The sequence below is a fragment of the Podarcis bocagei genome, assembly GCF_964188305.1.
Source record: "Podarcis bocagei genome assembly, chromosome: 1".
In the NCBI taxonomy this organism is placed as follows: Eukaryota; Metazoa; Chordata; class Lepidosauria; order Squamata; family Lacertidae; genus Podarcis; species Podarcis bocagei.
Genome location: NC_138125.1, coordinates 28,516,537 through 28,536,737, shown reverse-complemented (window position 1 = coordinate 28,536,737; position 20,201 = coordinate 28,516,537). Strand labels below are relative to the sequence as shown.

Genomic DNA, 20,201 nt, shown 5'->3' with positions numbered 1-20,201 from the left:
CTGAAAAGCAATTTGATATTCAGAAGAATTCAATAACCAGGAGAAACAAAGCACTGTAAAGTGAAATTCTCACTGACGCACCTATTATAAGGCTATTGCTTGATTAAGTTGATTATAGAGGAAACCTCTCTCACATCTGCTTGAATTCAACAGGTCTTTCTGTGCTAAAGACATAGGGGAAGGCCTGCCAAACCTTTGGGGCCAGGGGGGTGGCAGAAATGGTTGCCACATTTAAGTAGCAGAAGTGGAGGTAGGACCAGGAAAAGGTGCAATCTGCTCATCAAACCGGAAAAAGTGCCTATATCAGTTACCACTGTGCTTGTTTAAAGAGAGAACCTCCCTGCACCTCTCCTCTGTGATGGGGGCTGTTCAATCCTAGCATCTAATGAAATCTGGGCATATGGAACTTCTACTTGTGCAACTTTCTCTTCTCCTCCCACCCTACAGCTCCCAGTATGCCCCCAAACTCCTGCTCCAGAGGACTGGGGGACCCTCTGGAGCAGATGGGGGTTAGGGGGGAAGGGATAAAGTCCTGTTGCATCTGCTGGTGTGACAATGGATATTGCCAAAGTTTCTTAACAGAAGGAGAAAACAGCTTTGGATTTGTGCAGTTTTAGGTTTCTATGAGTCGTTTTCAGATGTAACGCTAGTCTGAAAGTTACATAAAGTCAGTGATTATAGTTGACGTGGCATTAGGAGAGAAGTTAAAATCAGGCTACACATCCTGTGTTTATCATGCATGAAGCACATCTATTCTCAAGCATGTTATAATTAGATATCTAAAAAGGTTTCATAACAGTTTAGTGACTACTGCTTTGCTTGCAGTTTCAAACCTCTGGGAGATTCCAGGTTCAATATGCTTTATTAACACTGGATACTTTGCACTGAGTAGTTGACAGTAATGGACCAAAACTTTCAGCCACTTGCCAGTTAAAGTACAATTGTGACTCGTGTGTATACTAGTAGTAGTAGTAGTACTACTACTACCACCACCACCACCAGTGAGTGGGTGGCGCTGTGGTCTAAACCACTGAACCTCTTGGGCTTGCTGTTCAGAAGGTCGGCGGTTTGAATCCGCACGACGGGGTTGCTCTGCCCCAGCTTCTGCCAATCTAGCAGTTCAAAAGCACACCAGTGCAAGTAGATAAATAGGTACCACTGTGGCAGGCAGGTAAACACCATTTCTGTGCACACTGGCACTCGTCACAGTGTTCCATTGCACCAGAAGCGGTTCAGTCATGCTGGCCACATGACCCAGAAAGCTGCCTGTGGACACCGGCTCCCTCGGCCTGAAGCGAGATGCGTGCCACACCTCAGTCACCTTTGACTGGACTTAACCATACAGGGGTCCTTTACCATTTTTAACTACTATTACTGCTACTTATAGTTGTTATTATTATTATTATTATCACCATCATCATCAACAACAACATACATGAATCAATTTACAGATACTGCAGAGTGTGTTTCATTTTGAAACGTAAGAGTAGAATGCAGTTAACTATGATAAAAAAAGCCATGTTGACTGTTCTTTGGAAATAAACAGATTTTTGCATATCTTTACACTTAAACCTCTCTAATGCTCTTCTAGATCAATGTTCTTGAGGTGGGAAATCTCTGAGAGTTTTATACACATTCACTTTCCTTGTACTCAGTTCCATGTTTAAGACCATAACAGCGCAATCTTATATCTTCAGCTGGCTTTATTCTCATATAAAGAGATTGCAACCAAAGAGGCTCTGCAGACTCACAAGCTGCTTGCCTCTTGCCACAAGCCTTCCCCTTATAAAGCTAGAACTGGTGCAAAGCAGCCCTACAATTGAGCTATGAAAAGCAGACTTATTCCTTAAGTAGGCTCCATCAACATTTTGTACAAAGTTAACAAGTCTTACTTTTCGTCAGCAAGATCTAACAAGCTGAAAAACAGCCTTCCATTCCTACCCCTAAAGTTCAAATCCTCATAAATGCCAACTGGTCTTTAAACATTTGAAGATTCTCTTTTAGCCAGTTTTGTTTAGACCAAATTTCCATGGGAGGCTGTGGACTCTCCTTCCTTGGAGAGTTGTTGAGCTTTTTTTGCCCAGACACTGCTGCTGACTGCAGTATTCTGGGTATGTCTGGGAAATTCCGGACGTATGGCAACCCTGGATCTTTAGTTGAGATTCCTGGACTAGATGACCCATCCAACTCTATGATTCTAAACCAACCAATTCTATAGCCCTGTGGTGAATGTAAGGAATGAAAGGGGGTTGACTACACAGCTAAACAAAGCAGTACCACTTTAAACCTGTATCAAAAGGGAATATTAGCAATTCTGATGCCACAATTCCATACCCTTACTTATTCCAGCTTTATGTTCTATAATGAATAGAAACAAACTTCGAAGAGAAGTATTGGATCGTCTACCACTGAAACCGATGCAACCCAAGGAATAGTATTTGTCACCATTAATTGACTGAATAAACTACGTCAAGCCAGTGAAAAGCTGAGACCACAAGCCACTATTTCCTAGTATTCTTGAGGAGATTTACCAGTTTTACTCTTAATTTTTAAAATTCAACTTGTGAAAAGTTATAAAACTTCAATTATACAGCTCAAGCAAAAGAGTATTCTTAAAGGGAAACACAAGCCCAAAACTTATTTTTTTATTTAGTCATTAATTCACTTTATCTTGCGCAGGGCAACCCAAAGCAACTTATAACCAACCAACCAAAAGATTACCTGCTTTTTGTGCTTCTACCTCTTCCAAATCCTTATTTAATATGGATGACAGTTCTAGAGAATTTAGCTCCTCCAAAGTTCTTTCCTTTTCCTCCTCTTGGCTTCTGAAACTCTCTCCATCTTCAATGTGAGACTCAGGTTCATCAGAGTCAATGAAGATCTGACCTGCTACCACATGGGTTCCAGCTGAATGGTCTTTCACCTGTTCCTCAGAAGGCAAGGTTGTCTAGGGAATGAGCAGCAGGGATAATTAAGTAGATAAAAGCTTCTGATCACCTCTCATATGCAGAAGATTTTTGACAAATGCAAACAAAGCTGGGGTTTTTCATATTTAGGCGTACACTAAATGCATGCAAAGAGTCAAAGGATTTGAGCATTCTTCTTATTTTGAGTATGTGCCCTGTTCACTCACTCCGACTTACTTTCAGAATCTAGTCTATTGATTTAACATGTAAACCTGTTCTCTACTCACAGCAGCTCATCTATTTCCTACTACACTATCCTACCCCAGCCCCAAATTTCTTTTGGTGAGATCAGATTATGACCATTTTCTTGTGCAAAAGAACTTTAGTTTCTCCTCTCCACCCTCAAACCCCTGCACCCCCAACCCAAGATCTGCTCTGGAGGGTATCCCAACCTGCTATAGCAGGGACATCTGGAGGGTTTGGAAGACAGAATGAAGAAGACTCTTTGCACTACTGGATGTCCATTCATGCAATGCTGGATCTTGCCCACCATTTTTTAAAATCCAAGTTGAAATTACTGTTTCTGCTCCATGTCATGGAGCAATTATGATTATAGTCTAAGGTACTTGTGTGTATGTATGTATATTTATTGCTCTTTTTACATTCCACCTAATAATTCTTTTGTCACCTGTTGGTAACTGGAAAATTCATATTGGTTTTCATCAGCAAGAATCACACACACACAGAGATTTCGTGCTCACCTTTGATTCAAAGGGCTCCTCTTGAGTTCCTTCTTCATCTGCAAAATTAAATAGTACTTTAATATAAGTTAGATGGAACAAAGGCACCTAAATTTTATTGAACAGAACGGGAATCTCCTGGAAAGTATCAGCCACACAAAGCCTCTGTTTAAATTTGTAAATTTTTACAATTTCAAAAACAAAATATCTGAACAAATCATGCTCTCATCAAAAGCATGGTAGAACACTTATTCTCCCATCCCAAATGTCACTCCACAGTTTAAGCTGCTTGTAGATATTGGTATCTTTTATTGGCACCTGATCTCTGCAATGTATAAAATATATTCTAGAAATAATACACTGTATTACAGACAAGCTCTTAATTTTATAGCTCTACTAATCATAGGTAAAGGTAAAGGGACCCCTGACTGTTAGGTCCAGTCGTGGACGACTCTGGGGCTGCGGCGCTCATCTCGCTTTACTGGCCGAGGGAGCCAGCGTACAGCTTCTGGGTCATGTGGCTAGCATGACTAAGCCGCTTCTGGCGAACCAGAGCAGCGCACAGAAACGCTGTTTACCTTCCCGCTGGAGCGGTACCTATTTATCTACTTGCACTCTGATGTACTTTCGAACTGCTAGGTTGGAGGAGCTAGGACCGACCAACAGGAGCTCACCCCATTGCGGGGATTCAAACCACCGACCTTCTGATAGGCAAGCCCTAGGTTCTGTGGTTTAGACAACAGTGCCACCCGTGTCACAGAAGAGCCAAAAAATAGCATTTCATAGAAGATCTCACAGAAAGGACACTGATAACCTAAGATGAGCTTTCTGAATCAGGCTGGTGGCCCATCTAGTCTAGCATCCTGTTCTTACAGTGATCAACCAAATGCTCTGTGCTGTGTATAGAAATACTTTCTTTTTATCTTAGATTATCTGTTTTCATAAAGCTTGCAGGTTAGCAGTGAGAACTTTGGTTTCGTTTTACTTATAAAAGTTAAACCTGATGCTTTACTTAATGCCAAGCCAGTCATTTTGAGTCTTCATGGAAGAGAAGTAGAAACAGCGCGGGGTGGGTGGGGGTGGGATCATACCACATTATTAGAAGTCATCTAGTGGCAGACAGTGCAAATCCTAAGTAGATACGATTTCATCAAGATTTTTAATGAGTAGTTCTGCTTGCACTGGAAAAAACCCTGCTAGAGAACTGCAATGACGATACAAGGTCTATTTTTCTTTGAAAATTTATTTCTTGACAACTATGAAACTGAAGTGATTATGTATTAAATTCCATATATAAGCAGACTAATATTAAGAAGACGTATAGAGAGAAAATATCAGGTTACAAATAATTTTTAACGGAACCCACTGAACCACCAGAACTGGTAAGTGTATTTTCATGTGTATCTTTAAGAGTGAAGCAAGCAGTGTTTCATTCTCATTGCATCATGTTAACATCTCTCTAAAGAAACAAGCTCTATATTAAGTTGTAGACAAACACAGCTGATTGTTAGCAAATAGATGTTCTTTCCAAAGCAAGGAGAAAAACAGGTCAAGTTTGTTTAGTTTTTTTTTTAGTACTTATACAGTTTCTCCTTTAAGTTCAACAATTGATTGATATGTGAAACAAAAATTGGTGGAGAAGGGCTCATTGACTCTGTTACTGTTCCCAGCATTAAACTCCTAGAAAACAGATTGACATTTTATCTGCCCAACAAAAAAAGTAAATTTCTTTTAAAATAATGTGAGGGACCCTATAATTATGAATATTGATATATGGCTAATTGGAAGCTTACTCTGCTCATATTTATTTTGACTTTCCATTATATGTTTTGGGGAAGTGGTTTGTCCATCTATGGGTTAAGGTGCTTCTTTAGCCTCTGAAGGTATTGTTGCCCAATTGGTATGATGAGTCCAAACTGTGGCGTTTGAGACAACTCTGATGAGACCGTCACCCAATTTGGCACAATAGTTCCTGAAACGTAGAGGTGATCTATATTTGGCTACCATCATATGACATTTTGAATCCAGATGGTGGGCTAAAACTTTCAAAGCTGAGAAGGATCTGTTCTGCATTCTGGATAGCAGTATGATGTAACATGCTCATTCCCATCAGTGTTCTTACACTTGCAATTACAGTGGTACCTCGGGTTACATACGTTTCAGGTTACATACGCTTCAGGTAACAGACTCCGCTAACCCAGAAATAGTACCTCGGGTTAAGAACTTTGCTTCAGGATGAGAACAGAAATCATGCTCCAGCAGCGCGGTAGCAGCAGCAGCAGGCCCCATTAGCTAAAGTGGTCTTCAGGTTCAGAACAGCTTCAGGTTAAGAACGGACCTCTGGAATGAATTAAGTACTTAACCTAAGGTACCACTGTACTTGTAATGTCTTCCTGGTTTTTGTTTGAAAATGAGATTAAAAATATTTTACAACAACACCACCACCACCTGAACATACTGTAACCATATTTGGCATAAAAGTAACAGGGCTGTGCACTGGATTCGGCCAAAGCCCAGACTGAAACAGGCTGATCTGGGCTTGGACCAAATTGAGTCAAGATAACCCCAGGTCAAGTCTGTTGGCTTTTTGCAGTTTGGTAGCGCTGCAGAGAGCTTGCTGGGGAGACCATGCATTAAAAGGGACTCAAAAATAACTTAAACAAGGTTTTAATTACAAAAACAAAAACTCCTTTTACACTAAATACATTAACAAACATGACCCAACCACCAACCCATCCCCCAGGGTAATGGGAGAGCTAGGTGCTGCTCCTTATATACTACACCCAATTACTGACACAGCTTAATCAATACAACTCAGCAGCACCTACTATGTTTCACAGCTGTAAAGCTGGGTCTCGTTATTTTGCTCTGGCCCCTTAAAGACATACACATCAGGTGGAACAATGATGAACCTTTGCATTTAAAGAAACCATTCAACAAAGTCACCTTGAGCAATCTGGGACTGGGTGGGAAGGAGAGTCAGCCAGCATCTGCAAAGGGCAGCCCAGGACTTTCAAGGAGTTCTGACTGAGTGTGCCTGTTCCCAGCAGGGGAACACACACACACAGGGTCAAAGTGAACTGAACTGAACCCTGCACAAAATAGCTGCTGGGATTTGCAGGAAGAGAAAACCTAACCCCAGAATCAGGAGAGGAGAAGAGCTGGCTACTGTCCCTGTGCTGAGCCAGTGCCAAAGGACAGTCAATCTCTGGCCTCCAGGGTGATGGTGACATCTGATGTTAGTGTCAACTGAGGGGTGAGTGAGTTGGTCCAGCTTCAGTGGTTGCTTCCCATAATGCAGCAGCAACAACTGTTGGGCAAGTGGCAGTCATAGAGTGGGAGAAGGTGGCACTGGTGGCTGTGGAAACAGCTGGGGCCTGAACCACACTGAGCAGGGACATGTTGGGGGCAACAATGTGGGAATGGGGAATGCCAGAATGGGGATGCCAAGCAGGCCTAGTATAGAAGCTGAGCATGGGCAGCAGTACTGCAGGAACTGCACACCAAGGGTGCAGTCCTGGTAGCTGCAGGGGTCTGCTTTGCAGGGATCCTTCTTGCTTGGAATGTGTTTAAGTAGCATTCAGAAGCCCTGAATCCACCAGCTCTGTGTAGTGTGGTCAGGAGTAGGGTGAAAAGAGATGTTCCCCAGGCTAGGGGAGGTTGGGAGCCTGGGTTTCGGGTTTGTGTGTGTTTGTCTCTGTTGGAGAGCTCTTTTGTGGGTGGCGAAGCAGTGGAGACATCTTGAAATGTACGTTGATGTTTTAAAAAAGTCCAACAAAAAACCAAACCTGGAACAAAGTTAGGCAAATTACCTCTAAAGTCAAAATAGCTAAGGTCTCTGATTCCTGATTTCCAGGAAGTGCCATAAACTTTCTCAAGGTTGAAGAGACAGAAACTAGATGTCCTTGTCCCTGAAAGGCTTTATGAGCAGACTTCCTGCTGGATCACATGACTGATGCTTTCAAAACCCGTCTTGGGTATTTGTCAGCATGTTATTACAGTATTCAAGGAAGCCTATGACAAATTGACTATACACACACTCTGGAATATCTATAGCCAATTCCAGATTCATCTTGTCTTGAACTGTGCACTTTTGCCAACTGGTCTTTTTAAATATACTTTGAGTGAAATCTAATGAAGTCAAGTAGACCAACTGAAATAAATAAACTTGAACTTAAGTCCATAGATTTCAATTGGCTGACTCTGAATACAATTTAGTTGGCTATCAAGCTGTGTGTTTAACTTATGAATTGCAAAATGCAAGGACTGTAATGTAAATCTACAGCCACACATAAAAATGTGTTATTTTGTGGCAAAAGGTTAGCATAAAAAACCTCATTCCAAAGTTAATTACTGTATGCCAACCAAAACTTCACAAGTATTAAAATGCTTGTGCCAGAAGACAGGAGGATGACACATTACATGCAGAACCACTTGCATTCATGTCATGGAACTTCTCCACCCACCATACACCAACTGCAGCCATCCTCACCCTCACAAATCTGTTCTGGAGATTCCCTCAACCCTCCAGAGTAGATTGGGGGATGAAGGGGAGAAGAGAGAAGTGAAGTTCCATTGAATGAGCAGCAGTTATTGTTGGATACAACACTGTCCTTTTTAGTGTCTTGGTCATTGTAAAAGATAAAAAGAGAACCCTGAAACACACTTCCTGCATAAAACTACTAGCCACATTGGTTGATTCATTTCTTTTGCTTCACAGAATTGATTATTCTAAAAAAAATACTTATGGGAAAAGTCCAGATGGCGAGTTTAAAACAGCTAATCATATCTTTTGTTGAGATAAGTTGCCAAGTAGCACAGAAAATTGCTCACAGTACTAGTAATTCATAGCTGGCAACGTTTCCCTTTTTAAAAGGGAAATTCCCTTATTCCGAATAGGATTCCTCACAAGAAAAGGGAAAAGTTGACAGCTATGCTAGTAATTAAAACATCCACATTAAGTTGTTTAACAGGATGGGAAAAGAAAACGACCAATGAATCTTTAGGCTGAGATAAAACTATAAAATTGAGCTACCGTGCATATGAAAAAGGGATTAGTAAGTGTTCTGGTTTTAGCAACATACATGCAGTGGTGTTGTTGCAGTGTAAAATACACTCAAAGGTACACTATGCATTCAAAATAACCAGTTACTTGCAACCGCTGCCGCTGGGTTAGCTATTCAATATGCAGACACTCTCCAACCCCTTATCTTTCCTCAGCTACATGACCATCCAGACATTATCTCTGTACAAAGATCTGCATTAACTGCCAATCTGAAATTCAAAGGGTTACTTTTCATATATAAAACTCATAACAGCATGGAACCATTTACTTTAGGATTGCCTTACCCCATAAATGCTCACTTTGATCTGACACAAAGTGTTATTCTGCACTTGTAAGGAATCACTTTCATTGTGACACTCTGGAACTCCCTGTACACTGACCTTAGGCAGGTTTATGCATCTGCTGTATTGTTTTCAGTGCCTACTAAAAACTTTTTTGTTTGGGCAAGTCAATTCAGATATGTAACACTAACATGTATTTTAATACATTGTTTAATACATTTTAACTACTGATCTTATTTATAGTTTGATTTTTGCTGGATTGTTTTTAACTTTGACTTTTATTGCTGACTTTAATGCATATTTTATTTTATGTAAACCACGAGAGGTTTTTACAATTATGTGGTATACAAATTCCATTAAATAAATGAATAAAGCTGTACCCCACTGACCAGTGTTATGAATCTGAGTGCCACCTGTCATGAGTATCCTATTCATTTGGGCTCTTTGCTGCATCACCAGCAAGCGAATTCACTGCCTCTTGGCAGCTCACCCACAGGAACAAATGAACCAGAGAGGCATATGAAATAATCACTGGGGTGCCAAAATTCACCTACATAAGTATGCAGGAGTAAAATCCAATGTCTTTTCCCATGGTCCAAGCAAGGCAGCTTAGTGGCTTACCTGCTATGTGAAATCCCCTACAGTCCAATAGTCTAGGGTCTTCTCTCTCTTCTGCCCAAGCCATAGACACAACCCTTATTTAAATAGAATATGGGCTACAAGGAAAACCTTGCCCATATACACATTCCACGTGTGCACTTTAAATGCACTTGCCTCCCTGACACTCACCACCAATCTATTAGCATAGAACGTTAACATCTGTTAGGGAGTGGGCAAAGGCAAGAGGGCTCTGTTACTTTGGGTAAGTGGCAAGTGTAGGTAAGTGACAGGCATTATGCATGGGAACTAGAAGAAAACACCTTCAGTCAACTCATGAAATGTCAAATGTTCTACTATGCTGCACAACATAAACCCACCTGAGTCAGTGTGAGCGTGTGTGTATGGGACGTGGAAGAAAGGCAGAAATATTTCAATTTAAAAGTAATTTAGGAGACAGAAGAAAAACAGCATTGGACCAGCCATGGCCCCAAAGGTTGCATCTCTTGGTCAACCAAGTTACAACAGTCCCATTTTATTCACACATCTGAAGTATCTTCGCCCCACTCGCTAGCCCGAATCAGCGCACAGAGCTCAATTAACAAGACCTCTCCTTCCCTCGGGCTTACAATCTACCGCAAAACAAAAAAAGGGGGAGGCGGCAGCGGCAGCAAACTCAGGCACTAGTTTTTAGTTCCCTAGCGATCTACGGCAGGGTAGGTGCAAGCCAGCAAGCAGCTGCATGCAGCAGCAGCTGCTCCTTCTCCCGGGCAATGGATGAGAAGACCAGGCTGGTCTCCCCCAACTATTCCTCTCCAAATTCACCGGGAAGCACAATGCCAGGTGCCCTACGGAGCATGACATATGGCGAAGGTGAAGCCTAATTTGACAAGGCACCGTACAAGCAATTTCAATGAGCGTGATGCTGACCCTGCAAGACAGGCGGGGGTGGGTGGGGATGTAACGGGGGGGGGTTTCCCCCTGCTAAAGCCCCCCTCCCTCGGCCTCCCTCTCAGCCCCTCTGTGGGGAAGGCCGCCCCCCCCGCCCTCTCCCAACCGCCTGTCACTCCCTCCCCCTCCCCAAACTCGGCCCCAGGAAGGCGAGGCCCCGCCAGGAGCGCCATTACTGACCAGCAGCGGCAAGGCCTGGAGCCGATAACAACAACAACAACGCTAACGCCGCCGTGGCCCACAGCAGCAGCGGCGGCGCCGCGACCCGCCTGGCCGGCTCCATCCCTGTCTCCGAGGGTTCCTTCCCCCGCCGCGAGAAGAGACACCAACGCCGCTGCGCCGTGAGGGGAGCCCCGGCTCCCGCCCCGCCCACTCGAGCAACCACGCGGCCAGCCAATCGCGCGCCACCGCCTCAGCAAGCCGCCCTCACCAAGCCGGGCTCCTAGTGGCCAGCCGCTGGCGTCGGAGAACGCCGCGGTCCCATTGGCCGAGCCGTTCCTCGACATGGCCTGTCGGAATTGGACGAAAAGCCGCCGAGGCCGACGCTACCTGCCCGCCCGGCCAATCGGGTGCGGAGGAGGAAGCCGCAAAGTTCGGCGCCCAAAGAGATTTAAGTACGGAAAGCATATTGCTTCCGGTTTCCTACCGAAGTTCCCCACCCATGGGAGCCCGGCTAAATTAATGGAAAGCCGTGAGCCATGAAATATACCGCTGCTGAAGAGCACGGCATCTAAAGGGAGCCTCTAACCCTCTCTTGTTTTCATGCGGGTACCTGCACTGGTGTCCTTCCACCACTTCTGCCCCTTACATGGAGGCTCCGACTAAGAGCAATCTTGAACCGGAAGTATATATATCAAGGACATTGAGACTATAGCCCTTTGATCACGCGGAGACCTCGCCTAACACAGGCAGGGCAATGCGAGCAGCAGGAACAGGAAGGACTACAATAGCCAGAAGGCATTGTGCGAAGGCGCGCGAGTGTATAGGACGCGTCCATCCAGGATACCCTTCCCAAAGGCCACGTTAAGGAAACTACATTACCCACAATGTCTGCAAATAATTAGAGAAACGAAGCCATAGAAACACAAAAGTTTAGAGTCAAACTCCGTCGCCAGTAGAGATAAATAGAATAGAATAGAATAGAATAGAATAGAATAGAATAGAATAGATTCTTTATTGTCATTACACAAGTGCAACATTGTACAAAGTGCAACGAAATTGGATGCCATCCCTTAAAACATCAAAAGCAAAACAACAACAACAACCAAACAAACCACATTCCAGCCACACCCACACCACACCCATCAAACTCCCAGGTCACACTATCGAGTTACAGCATTCAAAAAGGCCACAGCTCTTGGATAGAAACTGTTTTTCAGTCTATTTGTCTTTGACTTGATGTTTCTATATCTCCTGCCAGAAGGCAGTAGTGCAAACAGACCGTGTCCCGGGTGAGATGAATCATGCAGGATGTTATTTGCTTTCCTAAGACAACGGGAACCGTACAGTTCTTCCAAAGATGGGAGAGGATGACCAATAATCCTTTGGGCTGTGGTTATGACCTTCTGGAGCACCTTCCTCTCCCTAGCTGTACAACCGGAGAACCAAGCACAAATACAGTATGTAAGAATGCTCTCTATGGAGCCTCGGTAGAAGCACACCAGCAGTCTCTCACTCAGATTGTTCTTCTTTAAAAGTCTGAGGAAATAAATTCTCTGCTGGGCCTTCTTCACCAGAGCGGTGGTATGTGCGCTCCAAGTCATGCCCTGATCGATAGCTACTCCCAAAAACCTGAATTCCGCCACCCTCTCCACCCGTTCCCCGTTGATATACAAGGGCTGAATGTCCGCCTTTTTTTTCCTGTAATCCACCACCAATTCCTTGGTCTTAGCCGTATTAAGAGCCAGATTGTTCTCTCCACACCAAACACAGAGCCGCTCCACCTCGTCCCGATAGGCGGACTCATCCCCTCCTGAAATGAGCCCCACCACCGTAGTGTCATCAGCAAACTTGATGATTTTGTTGCTGGAATAGATGGCTGTACAGTCATACGTATAGAGAGTGTAGAGCAGGGGACTCAACACACAACCCTGTGGTGAGCCGGTGTTAAGGCTAAGGGCTGTGGACATGTGTGACCCTACTTTAACCCTCTGAGAACGTTCTGACAAAAAATCCAAAACCCAGAGACAGGTGGAGTTGGAGAGTCCAATCGCCTCTAGCTTGGACACCAGTCTATGGGGGAGGATAGTGTTAAAAGCAGAGCTAAAATCCACAAACAGCAGCCTCACATAACTCCCCGGCTGCTCCAGATGGGACAGAGCAGCATGGAGAGTGGTATTGATGGCGTCTTCTGTGGATCTATTTGCTCTGTATGCAAACTGGTAGTTGTCAAAAGTTGATGGAAGACAGGAAATAATGTGACGGCGCACCAGTTTCTCAAAACACTTCATGATGATTGGAGTCAGTGCAACTGGTCTATAGTCATTCAAACTACTGATTGTGGATTTTTTAGGCAGAGGGACAATAGTTGACGACTTCAGGCAGGGTGGGACAATAGACTGGTGTAAGGACTTATTGAATATCTTAGTAAAGACCCTCGCCAGCTGATCCGCACAGCCCTTCAACACCTTTCCAGTGATGCCATCAGGTCCAGCCGCCTTCCTCGGATTCGCCATCCTCAAAACCTGTCTCACCTCATGTTCCTCTACCGTGAATGAGGGGCCCCTATGGGCTGGTGGCTGTAATACCGGCGTCTCAGGTGGCTCCTTCTCGAAGCGAGCAAAGAAGAGGTTAAGCTCCTCCGCCAGCAAGGGGTCACCGTTGACAGCACCAAGGTTAGGTTTGTAGTTGGTAATATGCTGAATCCCCTGCCACATCTGTCTTGTGTTGTTGCTCCTTAAATTATCCTCAATCCTCAGCCTATAATCCAATTTTGCCCGTCGAATACCCCTCCTCAAGTTTGCTCTTGCTACACTGTAAAGCTGCACCTCGCCTGACCTGAAAGCCCTGTTCCTTTCCCGCAACAGGCACTGGACCTCTCTATTCATCCAGGGTTTCTGATTGGGGTAAAACCGGATGGATTTATTTACAGTGACAGTGTCTGTGCAGTGATTGATATAGCACAGAACTGCCGCCGTGTGCTCCTCCAGGTCTGAACTATCGAAAATATCCCAATTGGTTCTCTCAAAACAGTCCTGCAGCTGGTGAATAGCACCTTCAGGCCAGATTTTAACAGATTTTAATATTGTGGGAGCCCGTTTCCTGACTGGGATATATGCTGGTACCAGGAACAGAGACATATGGTCGGACTGGCCCAAGTGTGGCAGCTGTAAAGCCCTATAGCCGTGATTTACATTCGAATAAACTTTATCCAGTGTCTTGTCCCCTCTTGTGGGACATTTCACATGCTGATAGAGCGTTGGGAGCACTGTTTTAAGTTCAACATGGTTGAAGTCTCCCGCAATGATGTGCACAGCTTCAGGATACTTGTCTTGCTGGCTGCTGATAAGGTCCTGCAGGCATCCCAAAGCCAAGTTGGCATTGGCATCTGGTGGCACGTACACACCAGTTAACATAACAGCTGTGAACTCCCTAGGGAGATAGGCTGGTCTACATTTAACAGCCACATATTCCAAATCCGGTGAACAGTGACTGCCCACAGTCTTCGAATTATTGGACCAGCATTTGTTCACATATACACACAGCCCCCCTCCTTTGGTTTTTCCGAAGTCCATGCCTCGGTCATGACGATGTACCGCACAGCCTTCCAACTGAATAGCTGTGTCTGGTATGGACGGTTGAAGCCATGTCTCAATGACAAATAAAACGCAGCAATCTTTTACAAGGCTGTTCTTTGCTGCCTGCAGCCTCAATTCATCCATCTTGTTGGTAAGAGATCTCACATTAGCAAGAAATATGCTAGGGAGCGGTGGTTTAGATGGACTCCTCTGCAATCTTACCAGGACGCCAGCCCGACAACCTCGCTTTTGCCTCCTGTCTCTACGCCGCCTTCGCCTCCTCCCTGGAGGCATAGTAATCCATGGAGAGCCCGGTGGCCTGGCTACTCCCACAGGCACGTTGTCTTGGCGAAAATAATCAGCTCTTACAGCTTGTTCACACTGTAACCCGACCTTCAGAAGTTCCTGCCTGCTGTAAATCTTTCTTGCCCGGCCAGACATACTCAGACCAAGTAAAAATAATAAAAACAAAACAAAACGCTGAGGGAGAGCACTAAGCCACAGCGTCTATGCGCGCTGCCATCTTGTATATCTTGTATCTGGTTACTGGCTATTAGATTCCCATTAAACCACTCCTTTCCTTATTCGCTTGTTCAAGGCTGAATTAATTTACGGTCCTCTTCACAATCAGGAAGGTGCAAATCCCGTGTAGACAAATGGCATCCCAAAGCCAGCGCCCTACAGCAGCTGAACTGTCAGTTGGACTTTAACTGCCAGTTGGACTTTACTGGCTACTCCCACAGGAACGTTATCTGGGCGAAAATAATCAGCTCTTACAGCTTGTTCACACTGTAACCTGACCTTCAGAAGTTCCTGCCTGCTGTAAATCTTTCTTGCCCGGCCAGACATACTCAGACCAAGTTAAAATAATAAAAACAAAACAAACAAAACAAAACGCTAAGGGAGAGCACTAAGCCGCAGCGTCTATGCGCGCCGCCATCTTGTTCCATAAATAAGTGCAGTGATACACCCACTGTCTGAAACTGCTTTCTCTGAAAGCCTGGTTCTGAGCTTATACCAATAACAAACTTAGTTGGTCTCTAAGGTGCTACTGGAAGGATTATTTTTTATTTGTTTCGACTACGGCATACCAACACGACTACCTACCTGTAACTGATTCTGATCTAGTGAGGCTTGAAGTGACACCTTTCTAGGAATAATGAATAGTGAATTATCACCTTTCCTTGTGATAATACAGCATGCTGTCGTCCCCCGCCTCCCCCTCAAGGTAGTAGCAAAGGCAGAAGTCCACACTCTTTGCTTCTTCGGTATTTTTCATGTAGGGAAATATGCCCATCCCCTTTAGTTTTGAATAGTTCACATTTCCCTTTCAGTGAAAATGGAAATATACTATATTTCATTATTAGCCCCTTGTCGCAGGTGGGCGGTGGGAGCTGTCTGCTGAGTGCGAAGGCAGTTAGCCGTCCACTTCAGACGTTCGTGCTAAACACGCAAATATTGGAGGGAGGCAGCCAGCGCCCTATGCTGCGCGCCTAGCCCCCTCCAACATACATTTGGCCATCTGAATACCAGGATGAATGCATGCAAAGGCGTGTGGTTTTATCCATTTGCTGAAGACTTATTTACTCAAGAATCTGCTACTGTTATTACTTAGCATTTAGTATTTGCGTTCTACCGTATTTTTCTGGCTTCATTATTATTATTATTATTATTATTATTATTATTATTATTATTATTATTATTATTATTATTATTAATACCCGGCTCATCTGGCTGGGTTTCCTCAGCCCCTCTTATTGTATTGAAAATCACCCTGGAATGTTCAATGTAATAAATTAATGAATATACTAAAAAGAAAAAGGTGGAGTTGGTGTAAAACATTCACCCTGGAACTACTTACTTCTGGGGAGAAAGCAATGTTGGAGCAGTTAAATGGCACAGGGTGCCTCCAGACTGTCACTGTTTTTCAGGAGGGATTCAAGCACCCAATGGAAATTTGGTTTGCACAAAGTGACCTGTTTCTTTCTTGCAGAAGAAACCTGCCTAAAAAACTAAATGAAGCTAACATAGGGAAGTGACGGGAAAATGCACCAAAAAGTGTGGGATGAATGAATGATTAATTGGATGATGTGTAATCATCCGACAAGCAAATCAAGATGGGTACTCATCATTGTATAACTGCCAGGATGAGCAAATAAGAACAAATGCATTATAAAGACCAGATACAGTATAACTTAACTACTGTGCACACTTTCCCCCAGCAGATCAGGATGAATGCTGAATAAACCGGAGGAGCGCATAAGCAACTTTTATATAGGAAACACTGATCTGTGGAAACTGAAGTTTAAAACCAGAAACTGAATCAGCAACAACTCAGCAGAGATGTATATTGTGGCACACTACCCCAGTCTCCAAGTGGTGTGAGAGTCCAGGAGTTCCAGGCACTTACCCAGAGTGTGTGTTTCCTTTGGAATGAGGCATAGCAGAGATTGTCTTTATGATATATGATATATTGACACAAATGTACAACCTGAGCCTATGTTGGAAGGGCTCACAGCATTAACACCCTAAGAGGGTCTTGCTTCTCCCACAGTCACAGTCCTCAATCTCAGTAGAAATCAATTGCCGCTCTGCCTCTCTTACTCCCAGGCTGCTGCTTTCTCCTTCAAGCATCTAGGTCTTATCAGCCCACTCTCAACTCTTGTCTTTGTCTTTCACAGATAAGGCTAAGCCATAGTTTAATAAACCATAGCTTAACAAACCAGCTCACTGTGTTAGGAAACTAATTGTACAAACTGCTGCAGTTTATTTAGTAGAACACTTCCTTTCAGAAGCTGGTGCATATTTACTGTTGCAGAGAAGAAGAAGAAAACTTCAACAGTGAGGGTTTGTCAACTTTTCAACCAGTCCCTGTAGCTGGATCTGCAGCCACTATCAAGCAACAGCCCCCCCCCCCCGCCCCATGCTGTGATCAAACTACAATTAAAGGCACAGCAATGAGGGCTGGTCAGAAAGCTGGCAATCCACATAGCACAGCCAGAAATGAGATTTTGGCATTTCGTAACGGAATGGTGCGCGTGAGGTCAAATGAACATAAAAAGAGGCCTGCTGGATCTAGCCAATGGCTCATCTGGTCCAGCATCCTGTTCTCACAGTGGCCAGCCAGATCCCTATGGGAAGCCCCCAAGCAGGACATGAGTGCAGCAGTGACCTCCCCACTTAGTATAGAGAGGCACAGTGCCTCTGACAGTGAAGGTGCTGCAGGTGGGAGAATAGAGCTGCTGCAGGTACATGTGGCTGCCCCTATTTCCATCTGTGAAGTCTTGCAGCTATTAAAGCCTCAGGGACCCTGCAAGAAAAAGAGGTCTGCTTGTAGCATAGCAGCAATTTCCCCAAGTTGATATGTACAAATCAGAGGAAGAAGCTAGGTTGGTATACCGACAGCACAGCCCTATGCATATTTACTCAGAATAAAGTCCCCTTGATTAAATGGAACATGCTTCCAAGCGTATATGCCATAGACACTGTATGGGATTGAAGCCTATCCATTGCCTGAGGCCTAGAAAAGGCTGGTTCTCATATTTAATGCTCTCCCTAACCACTGATTATCGTGCCAACTTTTATATGAGCAATTCCCCCCCGTTTGTTTGAAATGAAATAGTACTGTGTCTTCTGACTCTCAGTTCTTTGGCGATTGGCAGTGGCATGCAAAGCTCCAGGCTGCATATATTGTGGGAAATAATTATTTAATGGGAATCTATCGCTGAGAAAATAAACAAACATCTATTAAGCTTTGTGGAACAAGATCTCATATTTGCTAAGCAGAGTAGCAGGGATTTTTATAGTTAGTGCACAGATAATTTTATTGTTTCCTCTCAATACGCTGAGCTCCTATAAAAGTGTGTGTATTAAACTGAGTGAAATTAATTAGCCGGCAGGACTGAAACACATTGTCAAATGGGCTTGAATTAACTAGTTCACAAAAGCAGAGGAATTACTACTCAACATCCATATTCACTGAGCAAGGTGGGGCAAGGGGAGGCAGCACAGAGATAAGGTAAAACAGAAACCAGTTATCAGCAACATGGACGTTGTAAGGAAAAGTTGGGGGATGCTTCTCCCAAACTTTACACTTGAGCTGTTGGAGTATGATTAGTTTCACTGCCTCCCACTGCCCCCCCCCTAATTTTTGGAGCCTACATTAACAACATTGAGGCCACTCAAGGTGGAAGAAGCCCTCAAGGTGGTATCCCTGTGGGCTCTCTGCACAACGCTGGGTGGAATCTTGTGCACTGTTTGGCAAAGATTGGGGGTGGCACACAACCTTTGTAACAGTCTTATATCTCTCTTTAGGTTGAAGCTGACCTCTCTGCTGCAACACAGGATCTTTTCATGCCCCTGAATCACAAAGGAGTTTCTTAAATCCAGTATATTGCCTTATACCACCCCTCTCTTCCTTCAGATATCTTTGGGAAACTTTTTTTGTTTGGACAACATGATCTTCCTTCCTTCCTTCCTTCCTTCCTTCCTTCCTTCCTTCCTTCCTTCCTTCCTTCCTTCCAACCCATCAGTATTTATTGATATTAACTGATGTTTTGAATGGTGTCTTTATGGATCTTTGGTTGGTAATATCCATATTATATGTTGTACTCTGCCTCGTTATAGTCTTTATGAAAGTGTGGGTTCCTAATTCACATATAAATAAATAAGATGGGGAAAAGGTCTAAGGCCATTTTCAGAATATTGCCTCTCTGAACTTTCGGATGGCTGGAACGCGAAATCTGTGACATCTCAAAAATTAAGCCAAGCCATTCCCGGGGTTCGGAAAAGTTCCATTAACTTCTCTATATGCCATTCTACAGGCCTAATGAACTGTTAGAGATGTTCAATAAATTCCTGTCTTAAGGGGGGGCTTAGTGTGGCTTGGCAGCTAGCCCGCTAGTAGTACAATTCACAGCTATCCACTAAATAACCATTTATTTTGCAAGTTCCCCGGAGAACCTCTTTAAGACTTAGGGCTACTTTTGATGTTTCTCTTTCAAAAGAATCCAGTGTGTATAATTGCACATCAAGAAATACATCAGGGTATCATAAAATCAGAGGGAACATCAGAACCCTTGGTGATGGGTCAGCTCAACAGCTCAGCTTTTTGTCTCTTAGCAATGGCCACAGGCGTACCTTAGGAAATTTTACAAGCAGAGCATGTTGGTGACCATATTACACTCCTGATCAGGGTAGCAGTCAGACCTACACAGTCTCTGAAAATGGAGATTATACTTCTGCCAGTCATTTTTAATGTGTATACCACCATCTGCTACTAAGCCAGGTTCAAGGTCCTTGTATTAATTTACAAAGCCCTGTGCAACGTAGGTCCAGGGTGCCCCAGGGGCTGCCTGAACCTTATGTTGCAGCTTGGTCACTGAGATCACCTGCAGTAGCAGCATGGATCATTCCCTGAGTTGGCGAGGCTTATCTGACAACAGCAAGAAACAGTCCTGTGGAACTCCCTGCCAGTAGAGATTCAGTGGGCACCTTCTTTTAAACTCCTGCTGAATACTTTCCTATTCCATCAGGTTTGCAGGCAATTAAGAAAACATTTCCACAATACAGTGGTACCTCGGGTTAAGTACTTAATTCGTTCTGGAGGTCTGTTCTTAACCCGAAACTGTTCTTAACCTGAAGCACCACTTTAGCTAATGGGGCCTCCTGCTGCCGCTGTGCCGCCGGAGCACGATTTCTGTTCTCATCCTAAAGCAAAGTTCTTAACCGGAGGTACTATTTTTGGGTTAGTGGAGTCTGTAACCTGAAGCGTATGTAACCTGAAGCATATGTAATCCGAGGTACCACTGTACTGTAATTAACTGATGTCTGATTTTTACCTTTTTATATGGTTTTTATTGTACAGTTTTATGTTGTAAACGGTTTTGATTTTTTAAATGAGTGGTGGTATACAAATATTTAAA

The 20,201-nt window shown here is 43.9% G+C and overlaps 1 protein-coding gene across 1 annotated transcript in view; it reads right to left on the bottom strand.

Moving 5' to 3' along the window:
- SEL1L (SEL1L adaptor subunit of SYVN1 ubiquitin ligase) overlaps positions 1–10,911 on the bottom strand; it is a 37,760-nt gene extending 26,849 nt beyond the window's left edge. Inside the window, exons 1-3 of the mRNA XM_081172996.1 lie at positions 10,721–10,911; positions 3,668–3,705; positions 2,722–2,947 (exon numbers count right to left, since the gene is read on the bottom strand). Coding sequence (XP_081029122.1) covers positions 2,722–2,947; positions 3,668–3,705; positions 10,721–10,823 — 367 coding nt within the window. The 5' untranslated portion in view covers positions 10,824–10,911. The remainder of the gene's footprint in view (positions 1–2,721; positions 2,948–3,667; positions 3,706–10,720) is intronic.
- Positions 10,912–20,201: the final 9,290 nt, after the last annotated feature.